This window comes from Doryrhamphus excisus, chromosome 2, assembly GCF_030265055.1.
Source record: "Doryrhamphus excisus isolate RoL2022-K1 chromosome 2, RoL_Dexc_1.0, whole genome shotgun sequence".
Classification (NCBI taxonomy): domain Eukaryota; kingdom Metazoa; phylum Chordata; class Actinopteri; order Syngnathiformes; family Syngnathidae; genus Doryrhamphus; species Doryrhamphus excisus.
This window is the reverse complement of record NC_080467.1, coordinates 4,996,873-5,012,925: the sequence shown is the minus strand read 5'-3', so window position 1 is coordinate 5,012,925 and position 16,053 is coordinate 4,996,873. Positions and strand designations below refer to the sequence as shown.

The 16,053-nt window shown below is 44.1% G+C and overlaps 2 protein-coding genes across 10 annotated transcripts in view; one reads left to right on the top strand and one right to left on the bottom strand.

The window, feature by feature from the left end:
- LOC131104363 (ankyrin repeat domain-containing protein 1-like) overlaps positions 1-16,053 on the bottom strand; it is a 47,628-nt gene that overhangs the window by 4,879 nt on the left and 26,696 nt on the right. For 5 of the 8 annotated variants that reach the window (XM_058051510.1, XM_058051493.1, XM_058051475.1 and 2 more), the window contains exons 2-6: positions 15,690-15,886; positions 2,459-2,564; positions 1,720-1,835; positions 909-1,635; positions 648-830 (exon numbers count right to left, since the gene is read on the bottom strand). In XM_058051510.1, the coding sequence (XP_057907493.1) occupies positions 648-830; positions 909-938 (213 nt within the window). In that variant the 5' untranslated portion in view covers positions 939-1,635; positions 1,720-1,835; positions 2,459-2,564; positions 15,690-15,886. Of the gene's footprint in view, positions 1-647; positions 831-908; positions 1,636-1,719; positions 1,836-2,458; positions 2,565-5,843; positions 6,285-15,689; positions 15,887-16,053 lie in introns of those variants that run through there. The other 3 variants (XM_058051459.1, XM_058051467.1, XM_058051519.1) reach the window with 3 other exon arrangements.
- pcgf5b (polycomb group ring finger 5b) lies at positions 5,843-10,525 on the top strand. 2 transcript variants are annotated; one of them, XM_058051542.1, is made up of 10 exons: positions 5,843-6,014; positions 6,641-6,729; positions 6,814-7,038; positions 7,142-7,238; positions 9,043-9,098; positions 9,178-9,237; positions 9,354-9,496; positions 9,560-9,658; positions 10,145-10,234; positions 10,317-10,525. In XM_058051542.1, the coding sequence occupies exons 3-10, from the start codon at positions 6,921-6,923 to the stop codon at positions 10,362-10,364; spliced, it is 711 nt and encodes a 236-aa protein (XP_057907525.1). In that variant the 5' UTR covers positions 5,843-6,014; positions 6,641-6,729; positions 6,814-6,920; the 3' UTR covers positions 10,365-10,525. The 2 variants fall into 2 exon arrangements, with proteins under 2 accessions (XP_057907525.1, XP_057907516.1); XM_058051533.1 differs by having other exon boundaries at positions 6,641-7,038.

The window sequence follows — 16,053 nt, the reverse complement described above, 5'->3', positions numbered from 1 at the left end:
ATTAGCATAGTTATTCTCATAATTATTTTACTTGTTGATTCTTATCTTTAGTCATAATTACTCTCATAACTTTATTCATTAGTATAATGATTTTTCTAATAATTATTATCATTACTATTAGCGTTTTATGATTATTGATGTGCTGTGAATAATAACAAATTATTAGCATAGCTCTAATTATTATTGTTACTATCATCACTAAGACATTGATATTATTATTATTATCATTAGTATTAACATTTTATGATCATTATAATGAGTATTATTAGCATAGTTATTCTCATAATTATTATTCATAATTATTCTCATCTTTTTATTCAATAGTATAATGATTTTTTGAATAATTATTATCGTTACTATCAGCGTTATTATTACAGTATCATTATCATTATGAGCACCAATATTATTATCATTAGTCTTAGCATTATGCTGTGATTATTACATATTTAGAATTATTCTCATTATTAGTATGGTTGTCATAAACCCTATCCTTTATGATTATTGTAACTATGATCATCTGTAAAATTATTATCTTATGATAGCATTTGTAGTGATGAATTTTTGATGATTTTTGGTATAATTATTATGTGCGTTAGTCTCCAAGGGTGCGTTGCCATGGCAACGGTGCCAGCGGGCGGTCGACTCACATGAAGGGCCGCCACGCTGACCTCCTCCAGCTCGCCGCCGCTGTCACTCTCCTCCGACAGGCCGCCGCCCACCAGCTGGCGGTGAGACCTGAGGTCATCCTGCTTCTCTTGATTGACCGCCGCCTCGTACTCGCCGCCGTGGATGTCGTCCGCCTCCTTGCCCTCTGGCCGCTTACCGGTCACCTAAAATGCAAACGACAAATCAGGTGATGCAAGATGTCGGGGTGGGGGGGACGAAGCATGAAGACCGCACGAACTCACCAGCTCCTCCACGCTGTGCAGGCCCATCATGTGACTTGTGTGCGGTGATGCTGCTGCTGCACGGCGCCCTTGTGCGCTCTTATAGCCCCTGTACGCCAGACACGCCCACAATGTGTGTGTGTGTGTGCCTTCTGAAGTCGACGAGAGGTCTCACTCTGCCTCGTATGTCCTCAGAGCACAAACGACAGCCCATAATATTCTCACACATGGTCGCCATCAAGAGACAGAGGTCAGATTCTATTGTGGCATTCCCGAACGCTCGCTGACTTTTCTGCTGTGCTGTTTTGCTTGTCAGAGTGAGTCATCGTGGCAAACATAGGCAATCTTTGGCAGCAGGCTCCCTCCCTCCCTCCTTCCCTCCCTCGGACATGAGGCCTCAGCAATGTGATGATGTCACCGCCAGGTTGAGAGAAGCTGAAGGAAAAAATAGTCGGCAACCTTCTCTCAGCCGCCAATCACACGCTCAGGTCAAAGGTCACGTGTGAGAAAAGAGCGGGAATGATGACGAGCGGCCTAAGCTCTGCAGAGGCGAGGGGGCGGGGTTTCAACTGATGAAAAAAAGTTGATGCTTTTATTTTGTTCATCATCCAAAACCCGAGGAAACTTTCACGTTATTGATGTCTTTTAACTTGAAGGAGTCGCCTTTCAAGGACAACGCAACAAACCGGTTCCTTCGATGAAGCCGCGCTCGCCGCCCCGTCAAGGTCAACCGCGAGCAGCTGCCTCCCTGCGGCAGAAATAGAAGGTGAAAGTTCACCTTGACGCCGAGCGCTAGCTAAGTGACGATTTGACAGGAAACACAAAACCTTACATGTGGAGCCACACGTCTGGCTCGGCGCTACCGCCAGCTTTTTTCCACGAAAGCCCGTGTGGTGTCTGCGTCATACATGTCACATATGATGGGGGTGAAGGTGGGGGCGGGGCCTCCTGTTGACAGAATGTAAAAGCATCCTCGTCAATAGGGCCGTGTCTCAATTAGTGTGTGCGCTCACACTGACAGGTATAACCAAATGCAGTACACTGTAGTACTGTAGTACTGCAAACTCCACACAGAGGTGGCAGTTAACCACTCATCCACTGTGCAGCCCTGCACCAAAACAGAATTATTTAAAAAAGAAAAACAAAAATGACCAGGTACATTATTTTTTAAGAAATTAACATTTATTATTTATCATTGCAAAGTGGTTAGCGTGCAAACCTCACAGCTAGGGGACCAGGGTTCAATTCCACCCTCGGCCATCTCTGTGTGGAGTTTGCATGTTCTCCCCGTGCATGCGTGGGTTTTCTCCGGGTACTCCGGTTTCCTCCCACATTCCAAAAACATGCTAGGTTAATTGGCCACTCCAAATTGTCCATAGGTATGAATGTGAGTGTGAATGGTTGTTTGTTTATAAGTGCCCTGTGATTGGCTGGCAACCAGTCCAAAGCTGTCAATTTACCAGTCGATGTCGATGTTCCCGCCCTCACCTATGGTCATGAGTTTTGGGTCATGACAGAAAGAACGAGATCACGGTTGAAATTAGTTTCCTCCGTAGGGTAGCTGGACTCACCCTAAGAGTTCAGTCATCTGGGAGGTGGATCGGGCATCTAGTCTGGGCACCTCACTGGTGAGGCGTACCCTGGCATACCCAGCCGGTAGAAGGCCCCGGGGCAGACCTATAAGACATGGTGCAGGGATTATGTCTCACAGCTGACCTGGGAAAAAAAACATGCTATCATTTCAAAATTAATTCATTTTCTACCACTTTTTCCTCACGGGGGTCGCGGGGGGTGCTGGAAACTATCCCCAGGGCGGGGTACACCCTGGACTGGTGGCCAGCCAATCACAGGGCACATATAGACAAACAACCATTCACACTCACATTCATACCTATGGACAATTTGGAGTCACCAATTAGCCTAGCATGTTTTTGGAATGTGGGAGGAAGCCCACGCATGCACGGTTGGAACATGCAAACTCCACACAGAGATGGTCGAGGGTGGAATTGAACCCTAGTTTCCTAGCTGTGAGGTCTGCGCGCTAACCACTCGACCACCGTGCCACCCTAATTTCCAAATATTAAGGCAAAATATAAAGTCAAAATATTAAAAAATATAAAAAAATAAGAAAATATTAAGAAAAAAAAATTTAAGAAAATTTTAAGAAAATTAAGAATTTTTTTTTCAAATATTAAGAAAAAATTACAAGATTTTTTTTACAAGAATAAACTGAGTTATTAGGGAAAGAAATGTAATTTTAATAGCCTAGAATGAATAAAATACAACAGTGTGTTATGTGCAATGTTGTGTGCGGCATTGAAAAAGCAAGGTTTGACTGTACTGGCGCACATGCTAGTAAGCGTACAGTAGCATTATGGGATACATGATCCACGCTGGTCAACATGCTTGTAAAGATGGCATTATCCATGATAAATATAGATATACATGCACATTATTTATAGTAGTCAACATGTGGTGTTAGCCACGCTGCTGAGTTGTCTTCATATTTGTGTTGGGCGTCGGCAGCTGCCGCCTTTTCCTTGTCATCATTCGGGAATGTTATTGGAATGTTTGGACTGTCCTTTTCCTCCCCTCTCAGGTTTTTTTTTTTTACCCACGCCCACACCCTGACTTGCTTCCGCTGTATCCCTGACCCCGCCTCATCGTCATGTCTCGTGCTCGCCGCTTTATGAGCGGCACTGGCCGTCCTTTCCCTGCGACCTCTGACCCCACGGGGCGACAGTGATCTTACGCTGTTTTGATGTTGATGTCAGAGGAATATTTACTGAAGAGCAGCTGACACGCAAAAACTCACAAGTGGGTTTCTTTGAAGGGTATGAAGGGTAGCCGCTGGTCCATGATGGTCACACATCAGGGACAGATGGTCCATCCTCTGAGGTTACCTTGGCAACAGTCAGAACTCCACTCCCACATTGTCAGGCAATGACGACATGAAGCGCGGATAAATGTGTGTGTGATGACAGCATTAAAGTGGTGGGGACGACTAACACTTTTAGTGTTGTGTTCCAACAGGAAGTGATGATGTGTGTGTTTATTCTGGTCCGTGGGGGGGCCGGAATGGAGGCCGCGGCAGATGAGCAGGGTCATCGGATGAGAGACCCTGACCCCATTCTCACAGTGTCATAAATTGTACCAGCAAAACAACACGTGCGCGGCGACCATGTTGATCAATGACATCATCAAGGTGTTACCATGCTCCAGCTTCACGGCGGAGCTTCTCCAAACGTGATGATATGAGGTCATAACGTGTGTTGATGTTGACGATGATGATGCAGATGACACGCGTGCCGTCACGGATGCCACAGATGCAGAGTCCTGCCCCGCCAACCAGGCCGAGCGAGGGCGAGGAGGATTTGCGCAGCTAATATTAGCGCTAGCAGGCTATATATTTCCAGATCAGGAATTCTGTCAGGGAGTATTTTTAATGACACAAGGCGGCCGTGTTTCAGTGCGGCTTTAATGGCCGCTCCTCTTCGCCGCACGCGCTGACACGCATAAACATGGAGTCACCTCACGCGCCGCTTTGGACGCCGTATGAGGTTTCATGGCCTGGGCAGGTCAGGCAACTGACCCGACCTCATGTGACTTTATTTTGGGGATGTTTTCGAGGATTTGCAAAGGAGTCGACGCCGCTCAATACTTAAGTTGAAACTTGATTGACAGGGATGGTTAGTATCTTGCTAACGCGGCTTGGTTGACGACTGACTAGCACTCTAATCAGTACAGCGGTGTGGAAAAGCGTTTTTCTTGTCTTTTTCCAGCGTCTTTCTTATGGTGGAGTCATGAACACTGACCTTAACTGAGGCCAGTGAGGCCTGAACTTCTTCGGATGTTGTAGTGGGGTCTTTTGTGACCTTCTTTTGCGAGTCATCACCGTGCTCTTGGGGTCATTTTGGTTGGGCGGCCTCTCCTGGTTTATTACTGGAGTCCCAAATCTTTAGAATTAGCTTTGTAACCTTTTCCACGCTGATAGATCTCAATCCATCTCAGTTATGTTTTAATGTCCACACAGGGCCATGCAGGGTTGGACTTTTTTCTCTCTTAATAGTAACATTTAGCGACTCCAAATTGTCCATAGGTATGAATGTGAGTGTGAATGGTTGTTGGCTGGCGACCGGTCCAGGGTGCACCCCGCCTCTCGCACGAAGAGCCTATCACAGCACCCCCCACGACCCTCGTGTAAATGCGGTAAAAAAATGAGTGAATGAATGAACTGCATTTATCTAATATTTGGTTGTTATGAGGGCTGCACGGTGGACGAGTGGTTAGTGTACAGACCACACAACTATGACCCCCAAGTTCAATCCCACCCTCGGCCATCTCTGTGTGGAGTTTGCATGTTCTCCCCGTGCATGTGTGTGTTCTTCTCCGGGTACTCCGGTTTCCTCCCACATTCCAAAAACATGCTAGATTAATTAGCCACTCCAAATTGTCCATAGGTATGAATGTGAGTGGGAATTGGTTGTTTGTCTATATGTGCCCTGTGATTGGCTGGCCACCAGTCTGGGATGTACCCCGCCTCTCAGTACTCAAAAAAATATATCTGGTTTCATATGAAAACTGAGATAGCTAATTTACATGCTTATTTATGTTCACTAACATGGCTAATATTTACTACTACATATTTACATATATTATATGTTTACTATTATATATTATCATTTACTAACAGTAATTTGGTTAATTTGATGTCAATATACATGTTAAACATGTACATATATATGTTTAATAATATAATATACATGTTTATGTATATACTGCAAATGTATTTTTTCCTAGCATAGCTTAGGCTGTCACATGACCAGTCACAGCGCCCCCTAAAGTATTCCTTGAACACTCCAGTAGAATATTTTTTTTATGTTACAGTTTAACTTGAGGCACTTTGTTAAAGAACGTCATTGTGTGTGTGTGTGTGTGTATGTGTGTGTGTGTTACACAATCAGTTTCCGCGTCCTGGTGTCTTCCCGCCCACCGCAGCTCTCCGCCTGCCTGCTGGGCGGACCAAGGCCGAACCGAGCCGCGCAGTTCCGTGTTGCAGAGCGCGAGGACGCGGCGGTGTCACGCGGACATCCGGGCAAAGGCGTGCGTGGGGAAAGTGTGACGGAGGTGAGGACGGTTTGTGTTCTTGTGTCGGGTTCCTTCTGGTTCGCGACTAACTTGGACGGGTTTCTCCGCCGACACACGCGCGCGTCACTGTGCACACGCTAGTTGGCGTCGTCGAGCGGCTGTGACGTCATCTTGGCTAACTTTTCCGGTCCGCTCGTGCCGTCGCTGGGCAGTGCGCAGAACCCGGCTGCGACGCGCGCGTGTTGCTCCACGTTGTCAGTGTTGTTGGTGATACGATGACGTGCACGACGAGAAAGATGCGCGCGTACGCGACTCCGCTCCTCCTGTCACACACACACACACACAGTGAGCGCGTGCGTGTGTGTGACGTCTTTAAAATGAGAGCAGGTGGATCACTTCCGGGTAGAGACTCTTGGGGGCGGGGCCACCAGCCTCAGTGTTTGTGTTTATCATTTCATTGGCTGCATTTTTATTTGTACTTTACAGTATATGCATTGCAACACTGCTACATTACTTTAATACCCTTACTGCTAAATAAGAACTCCACACACTAATTTAATGTACACTTATCACAAGACAAATACTGCATACACGCCATTGTACATATGCTGTACTAGTACTAAGTACTTTTTCCTTGGTAACAAGCTTTTTCCTGTTTCCGACAGGCACACGGTCAAATTTGAAAGTGTAACAGAAAGAGGTCATGAACGACAGTGAGGGGTCCTGTGTTGACCTCTGACCCCTCATGGAGCAGGTCAGGGACGTTAACGAGCTGTCGGGACAGTGTGGGAATTTGTGGAATCTGGGCCAGGACAGACTTGGACGTTTGATGTGACAGGCCGCGCTGAACATGGAGCAGGACTTCACACAGTTAACCTTTGACCTCTGCTAAGTCACTCGATCGCAACAACAACAAGAAGAAGGCGGGCACGTGAGCTTTCCAAGATGGCCACCGCAGCAGGAAGGACGCACATGGTGAGAGACTTTAACCATTTCATCACGTGCTACCTGTGCCGAGGTTACCTCATCAAACCCACCACCGTCACAGAGTGCCTGCACACCTGTAAGTCATGTGACAGCTGAGCTCCTTAACTTAGCTTATCTTATCTTAACCAGCTCTCTCTCTCTGTGTGTGTGTGTGCGTGTGTGTGTGTCTGTGTCCTCAGTCTGTAAGAGTTGCATCGTGCAGCACTTTGAGGAGAGCAATGACTGTCCCAAGTGTGGCATTCAGGTGCACGAGACCAACCCCCTGGACATGCTCAGGTCAGACCACTTCCTGTGTCTTCTCATCCCACTTCCTGTGTCTTCTCATCCTACCTCCTCTGTTTATCATTCTACTCCCTCCGTATATTATCATCCTACTTCATACATCTTGACATCCTACTTTTACATCCTACTTGGTCCGTCTTCTCATCCTACCTGCATATATTTTCATCTTACTTCCTGTTTCTCATTCCACTCCCTGCACCTTCTCATCCTACCTCCTGTTTCTCATTCTACTTTCAGTCTTCTCATCCTACTTCCTTTGTCTTTTCCTCCTACTTCCTGTGTATATTCTCATCCTACTTCCTTTGTCTTCTCATCCTACTTCCTGCATATATTATTTTACTACTTCCTTTGTCTTATCATCCTACTTCCTGCATATATTCTCATCCTACTTCCTTTGTCTTCTCATCCTACTTCCTGCATATATTATTTTCCTACTTCCTTTGTCTTATCATCCTACTTCATGCATCTATTCTCATCCTACTTCCTTTGTCTTCTCAGCCTACTTTCTGTGTCTTTTCATCCTACTTCCTGTGTATATTCTCATCCCACTTCCTTTGTCTTCTCATCCTACTTCCTGCATATATTATCTTCCTACTTCCTTTGTCTTATCATCCTACTTCCTGCATATATTCTCATCCTACTTCCTTCGTCTTCACATCCTACTTTCTGTGTCTTTTCATCCTACTTCCTGTGTATATTCTCATCCTACTTTCTGTGTCTTTTCATCATACTTCCTGTGTATATTCTCATCCTACTTTCTGTGTCTTTTCATCATACTTCCTGTGTCTTTTCATCCTACTTCCTGTGTATATTCTCATCCTACTTTCTGTGTCTTATCATCCTACTTTCTGTGTCTTTTCATCCTACTTCCTGTGTGTATTCTCATCCTATTTCCTTCATCTTCTCATCCTACTTTCTGCATATATTCTTATCCTACTTCCTGTGTATATGATCATCCTATTTCCTTTGTCTTCTCATCCTACGTCCTGCATATATTATCTTCCTACTTCCTTTGTCTTATCATCCTACTTTCTGTGTCTTTTCATCCTACTCCCTGTGTATATTCTCATCCTACTTCCTGCATGTTTTCACCCTACTACCTGTGTATAATCTCATCCTACTTCCTGTTTGTTTTAATCACACTTACTGCATCTTCTCATGCTACTTCCCGTATCTTCTCATTCCACATCCTGCATCTTCTCATCCTATTTTTGTGTATTTTCATCCTACTTCCTATGTATATTGTCATTCTACTCCCTGCGTATATTCCCACTCTGCTTCCTACAATTGTCATCCTACTTCCTGTTTATATTACCATCCTACTTCTAGTGTATGTTCTCATCCTATGTCATGCAGTTGTCATCCTACTTCCTGTGTGTTTTCATCTTGCTCAATTCATCTTGTACTCTGACCCTACTTCCTGTTTGTTTTAATCATACTTCCTGCACCTTCTCATGCTATTGCCTGCATCTTCTCATTCTACATTTTGCATCTTCTCATTCTATTTTTCATCCTACTTTCTGTGTATATTCTCATCCTACTACCTGTGTATATTCTTATCCTACTTCCTGCAGTTGTCATCATACTTCCTGTGTATATTCGCATCCTGCTTCCTGCATTTTGTCATCTTACTTCTTCATTCTACTTCCTGCATGTTTTCATTTTACTTCCTGCATCTTCTTATCCTACTTCCTGCATCTTCACATGCTGCTTCCCGGTATCGTTTCATCTTAGTTCCTGTTTCTGCTCATCTTAATTCTTTCCTTTTTGTCCTCTTTCCTCCCGTCCATGTTTACAGGTTGGACAACACGCTGGAGGAGATCATCTTCAAGCTGGTTCCAGGACTCAGAGAGAGTAAGTGCTTGCTTGGACGGTGCGGCACCGTCATGGCCGCTGCGTGCACGCTCACACCGGTTCTTTGTGTGTGCTTCAGAGGAGGAGGAGCAAGAACTGGAGTTCTGGAGGTCAAATCAACGCAGTGAGAATGTCCAGGGTAAGAAGCCAACCAAGCTTTTGGCGTTGAGATGATCCGCATATCATGCTAACCATGCTAACCTTTACGAAGTTGGTCACATGTATCAAAGTTGTCATGTTTATGTGCGACCACAGCTGATAGCTTTGTGAGGGCGGGGCTTCCTGGCGGTGATGCCGAGGACGGCGGCGATGAGGACTATCATAGGAGTGACCCTCAGATCGCCATCTGTCTGGACTGCCTCCGCAACACGGCCCAGACCGACGAGAGCACGGTCACGGTACGTTACACGCACACGCAGGTATTTCTATGTTTGATGTCATCATGTTTGTCGTCCAATCAGGATCTGATGAAGAGATTTATTCGCTGCTCGAGCCGAGTCACAGTGGGAACCATCAAGAAGTTTCTCAGCCTCAAACTCAAACTGCCAAGCTCTTACGAGGTGAGATGCACTGCTGAATACCGACAAACCGAAATACGACAAACATGATGATCGCCGGGCGGCACGGGTGGTCTAGTGGTTAGCGCGCAGACCTCACGGCTAGGAGACCAGGGTTCAATTCCTCCATCTCTGTGTGGAGTTTGCATGTTCTCCCCGTGCATGCGTGGGTTTCCTCCCACATTCCAAAAACATGCTAGGTTAATTAGCGACTCCAAATTGTTTATAGTTATAAATGTGAGTGTGAATGGTTGTTTGTCTATATGTGCCCTGTGATTGGCTGGCGACCAGTCCAGGGTGTACCCCGCCTCTCGCCCGAAGACAGCTGGGATAGGCTCCAGCACCCCCGCGACCCTCGTGAGGAAAAAGCGGTAGAAAATGAATGAATGATGATCGCCAAACAAGGTAAAACCGTGTTAACTGTTAGCATCCCCGTGTTAATGCGGCCATCTATGTGTGTGTGTGTGTGTGTGTGTGTGTGTGGGACAGCTGGACGTGTTGTGCAACGGCGAGATCATGGGTCGAGACCACACGCTGGAGTTCATCTACATGACTCGATGGAGGCTGCATGCCGACAATGTAAGACGACACTTCCTGTTTGCCTGTCCTTGCATGCCGTGTGGGAGGATGATCTTTTTTTTTTATCCTCTTTCTTTATCAGACGTATCCAATGGTCCTGGAGTACAGACCACGCATCGACTTTGGATGACCGCGCACGCGTACACGGATGGGTACGCACACACAGGATGTTGCGAAGAAGCTATTTTTGTAGAGTGAAGTGTAAAACATGTTTAAGAGTTTTTATGCTACATAGGATAATAATAATAATAATAATATATGAAAATGTGCTTGTCTATCTTGACATTAAATGTTTTTACTGTCGCTTGACTGCTCCTTTGGTCACATGACTTCTTGAGTGATGATGATGTCATGCTTTCCATATTCCTTTTTGGTTTAGTATTCATTCATTCATTTTCTACCGCTTATCCTCACGAGGGTCGTGGGGGTGCTGGAGCCTATCCCAGCTGTCTTCGGGCGAGAGGCGGGGTACACACTGGACTGGTGGCCAGCCAATCACAGGGCACATACAGTGAAGAAAATAAGTATTTGAACACCCTGCTATTTTGCTATTTCTCCCACTTAGAAATCATGGAGGGGTCTGAAATTTTCATCGTAGGTGCATGTCCACTGTGAGAGAGATAAACTAAAAAGAAAAATCCAGAAATCACAATGCATGATTTTTTTAACAATTTATTTGTGTGATACAGCTGCTAATAAGTATTTGAACACCTGAGAAAATGAATGTTAATATTTGGTACAGTAGCCTTTGTTTGCTATTACAGAGGTCAAACGTTTCCTGTAGTTTTTCACCAGGTTTGCACACACTGCAGGAGGGATCTTGGCCCACTCCTCCACACAGATCTTCTCTAGATCAGTCAGGTTTCTGGGCTGTCGCTGAGAAACACGGAGTTTGAGCTCCCTCCAAAGATTTTCGATTGGGTTCAGGTCTGGAGACTGGCTGGGCCATGCTAGAACCTTGATATGCTTCTTACGGAGCCACTCCTTGGTTTTCCTGGCTGTGTGCTTCGGGTCGTTGTCGTGTTGGAAGACCCAGCCACGACCCATCTTCAATGCTCTGACAGAGGGAAGGAGGTTGTTCCCCAAAATCTCACAATACACGGCCCCAGTCATCCTCTCTTTAATGCAGTGCACTCGTCCTGTCCCATGTGCAGAAAAACACCCCCAAAGCATGATGCTACCACCCCCATGCTTCACAGTAGGGATGGTGTTCTTCGGATTGTACTCTTCATTCTTCTTCCTCCAAACACGCTTATTGGAATTATGACCAAAAAGTTCTATTTTGGTCTCATCTGACCATAAAACTTTCTCCCATGACTCCTCTGTATCATCCAAATGGTCATATGCAAACTTAAGACGGGCCTTGACATGTGCTGGTTTAAGCAGGGGAACCTTTCGTGCCATGCATGATTTCACATCATGACGTCTTAGTGTATTACCTACAGTAACCTTGGAAACGGTGGTCCCAGCTCTTTTCAGGTCATTGACCAAGTCCTGTCGTGTAGTTCTGGGCTGATTCCTCACCTTTCTTAGAATCATTGAGACCCCACGAGGTGATATCTTGCATGGGGCTCCACTCCGATTGAGATTGACCGTCATGTTTAGCTTCTTCCATTTTCTAATGATAGCTCCAACAGTGGACCTTTTTTCACCAAGCTGCTTGGTAATTGCTCCGTAGCCCTTTCCAGCCTTGTGGAGGTGTACAATTTTGTCTCTGGTGTCTTTGGACAGCTCTTTGGTCTTCGCCATGTTACAAGTTAAAGTCTTACTGATTGTATGGGGTGGACAGGTGTCTTTATGCAGCTAACGACCTCAAACAGGTGCATCTGATTCAGGATGATACATGGAGTGCAGGTGGACTTCTAATGGGCAGACTAACAGGTCTTTCAGGGTCAGAATTCTAGATGATACACAGGTGTTCAAATACTTATTTGCAGCTGTATCACACAAATAAATTGTTAAAAAATCATGCATTGTGATTTCTGGATTTTTCTTTTTAGTTTATCTCTCTCACAGTGGACATGCACCTACGATGAAAATTTCAGACCCCTCCATGATTTCTAAGTGGGAGAAATAGCAAAATAGCAGGGTGTTCAAATACTTATTTTCTTCACTGTATAGACAAACAACCATTCACACTCACATTCATACCTATGGACAATTTGGAGTGGCCAATTAACCTAGCATGTTTTTGGAATGTGGGAGGAAACCGGAGTACCCGGAGAAAACCCACGCATGCACGGGGAGAACATGCAAACTCCACACAGAGATAGCCGAGGGTGGAATTGAACCCGGGTCTCCTAGCTGTGAGGTCTGCGTGCAGCACGACTTTTAGTATGAAAAGTTTAATATTTAATTAAAATGAATTAATTAAAATTAAATGACTTAAAATTAACCGCAAATTAATTACAATTAATCACATGTTATTTCATAATTAATCATACTGAATCGCAGCTACAAAGATGTTTTTATCTTCACGATAATCAATTTAATACACAACCACAGCTTTATTTTTTTTTTTTACTTTATTTTTTATTTAATTCAATTTTCTAATTTTATGTAAAGGGATATCAATTTTAGAAATCCTCTTCATTCTCTATATGGGCCATTATTTTATTCAGAAATAATATACAGTTAGAAATCCCAGTTTGACGGTCCCACGCAGCATAGATTGACTACTTTACTGTATTTTTATTTATTTTCTTTCACCTTATATTTATTCCCAAATGCTGATACGATGTGGGAATGCATAAAGGTAGGATTTGATGATCTTATTGAGTGCCAATATGTATATTTGTGTGGTGAAAAACAGACTCCAGGCTCGTACTGGTGGATGCCGGCTCTGTATCCATGTCATGCTTTTAATTTGATGTTGTTCCTGACTTACTTTTTTCATAATATATGCTAAATAAGATAAACTAGGTGGCTGTAATATACATAGTATGTTTTACTGATGTGTTGAAAATCTTTCCCGGTGACTAGCTAGTGCCCCCTGCTAATGCTATTTACATTCTCCATTCTCATCAGCAATGGTCACATTGACACAAGCCCCCAAATAGCTGTCCCGGCTATGCCTTGCAGTAAATAGAAGTTGAAAGCAATCTTAAAAATACTTAGTTGGGATACTTGTATGCAAATTTATCACATACTACAGTATTAATTGGCCCTGTACCCTAGAAACCGCCCATGAATGATACGGGAAAAGGCCGAAATGATACTGTGTCAAAGCCCAGGGCAGTGATACTGATAAAATATAGAGTTTAACCATGTCCAGTATCAGCCCCCGTAGCTGTCCACTCATAGCGCGCTGCTCTGGTATCGTGCCCGTGAAACAACCAATCAGAGAACAGCGCACAAGCGTGAACACACAGCGTTTGTTTTGCTGCCCAAACTTGATTAATGGAACTTTAATTGTAAGACATTGATAAGATAAGACTTATCAGCTAAGATATTGATAAAATATTATTGTTGAAATATTTTTGCATCTTTGCAAATATTTTTGTGTTTACACTGTTTAGATATAATACATGTAATAAACTGAAAATTTTCTGGAAACAAAATGGTCTTTTGATTAAATAGTACGTGATAATAAGCTCATGATTAAATAGTATGTGATAATAAGATCATCACATGGTTTGTCTGGTATCAGGCCCGGTATCATGCCACCTTCGGTCTCGGGCTGATACTGGCACCTATAAGTACCACAGCATAAATGACAACATCAAAATACTCCGTGATGACTCAACTCACGCTGATAGTAGACACAAATAACTTGTCGCATCGAGAGCCATCTGCCAGGGCTTTGAAGCTACATTTGCAATTCAAATGACCCTTTTCTTTCTCCATTTTTGTACAATATTTCAGCAGTCATCGCAGCATTTCTTTAAACTACGGTATGGGACGTGCGCACATTCATTGCGTGTCAAAACAAAAATAGGACCGTCTGCGCTTTAACTTTGACAAGCCTAAGTAAAACACTTCCTTTTAGTCATGTCTACTTTTCATCCTAAATCAAAACACCTGGTTCTGGTTCTGTCATGCCCATTTTGCCAAAACACACCGAATGAGGTGATTTCTTCGACGATAACATGATTGACGGCAGTTGGGCGGTTGGCGCCGCTGACACATGAAGACGGCAGCTGAGTGACTCCAGGTCAGAGGTCATTTACATTTGAAGAGGATGATGTGTGTGAGACATTATGTGCATGTCTTGGAGATGACTTGATGTTAACATGTCTTTCAAGGGCTGACATCATGTCATCAGACACGTGGCGGGAAAGGAACTTGCATGCACCTGTCGTGGCCTCATGCACGCACACACACACACACACACACACACACACACACACACACATACAGTATTTACAGTACAGAGACGCTGCAGGATAAATGGCGTCTGGGAGTGTTGCTGACAGCCCTCTGACGACACGCCGTCGTAACGTGAACTGACTGAGTCACTTTTCAAGTCATCCATCAATCACAAGACGCCGGCGAGTCACTTAGCACCGACATGCTAATGCGGCTAACGTGCCATTTCCTCGAACGCAACATAGGTTTGCTAGCTTGGTTGGAAAAAGCAACAGGGAGTTGAAGCGTTCAGGCCAACGTGCACACTGGCGCCGTCACGTAACGTTCGACGTGTCGAACAGAAGAGGTGACGCGGCCAAATATGGTCACAGGTGACTCGACTGCGGAAACATGCCGAGACGCGGACCCCCTCTGTGTCGCCATATCGTGCAAGTGGACCGCCAACACCTCGAGGGCAGGCCGACACGTCCATAAACACAACACCTATAGCGCCAAAAATACACTTCCAAGATGGACGCTTACATTTATGGTCATCAAATGGTCCACTTCCTGTTTTCAGGCCAGCTTAGGGGACACTCGGCAACAATCATCCACCTCATCACCTTTACTTTCTCAATTTGTGAACAAACACAACACACTACTAAGCTTAACAAGTCACCTGTAACTAACTAGTAAGAGTACATGCTGTAAAATCCATTCTCAAATCAAAATATCAATACTTCAGTAGTAGCGGGAACGTTTGTGTGTTGAAAGGATGACGGATTGGAAAAGGAGCCATGAGTGAATTGTGAATAGTTTGAATTCTTATAGTACATCTTAATAATGAATTATTTCTTTGAACATGTTTTTTTTATTTTTACTTTTTTGCCATCTGTTTTTTTTTCTGTTGTAGGGGTTTAAAACAAATACATTTCATTATTAAATTATTATTTTTATTTAAATTAGATTTTTTATGTGATCTATATATTTTCTATTTAATATATTAAGTACTAAATAGCTTGTATTGTTTATGCTATGATATGAAATACGATACTTTTTCAAATTTTCCAGATATTAAATGATTTCTGCTCTTAGTATCAGTATCGTGTCGGTCTCGCCGATACCAGGCTGACTTTTGCTCAATATAGAATCGGTACTCTTCACTCACGTGCTATGAAGCGAAGTGGCCACATGGCGCCATCTTGCGTAGGCAGACGGTAAGACACGTGGCTCAAACAACACGTCACGGGCATCGTCGTCCATCCATTTTCTTTACCGCTTATCCTCACGACGGTAGAGGAGCCCATGCTGGAGCCTATCCCAGCTGTCTTCGGGCGAGAGGCGGGGTCCGGCATCGTCGTGTGTCTGGAAAAGTGTCATGATTATTGTTAACATCAAAATGTCCTCAATGACAACTTTGTCGGGCCATAACATAACATAACATAACATAACATAACATAACATAACATAACATAACATAACATAACATAACATAACATAACATAACATAACATATCTTCCCGTCAGGACTT

Excerpts from the sequence above, each read along its gene's own strand:
- pcgf5b (XM_058051542.1), top strand. The coding sequence starts at position 6,921 with ATGGCCACCGCAGCAGGAAGGACGCACATGGTGAGAGACTTTAACCAT. Across the intron at positions 7,039-7,141 it reads CACAGAGTGCCTGCACACCT|TCTGTAAGAGTTGCATCGTG; the intron begins GTAAGTCATGTG and ends CTGTGTCCTCAG. Across the intron at positions 9,497-9,559 it reads CCGACGAGAGCACGGTCACG|GATCTGATGAAGAGATTTAT; the intron begins GTACGTTACACG and ends TCGTCCAATCAG.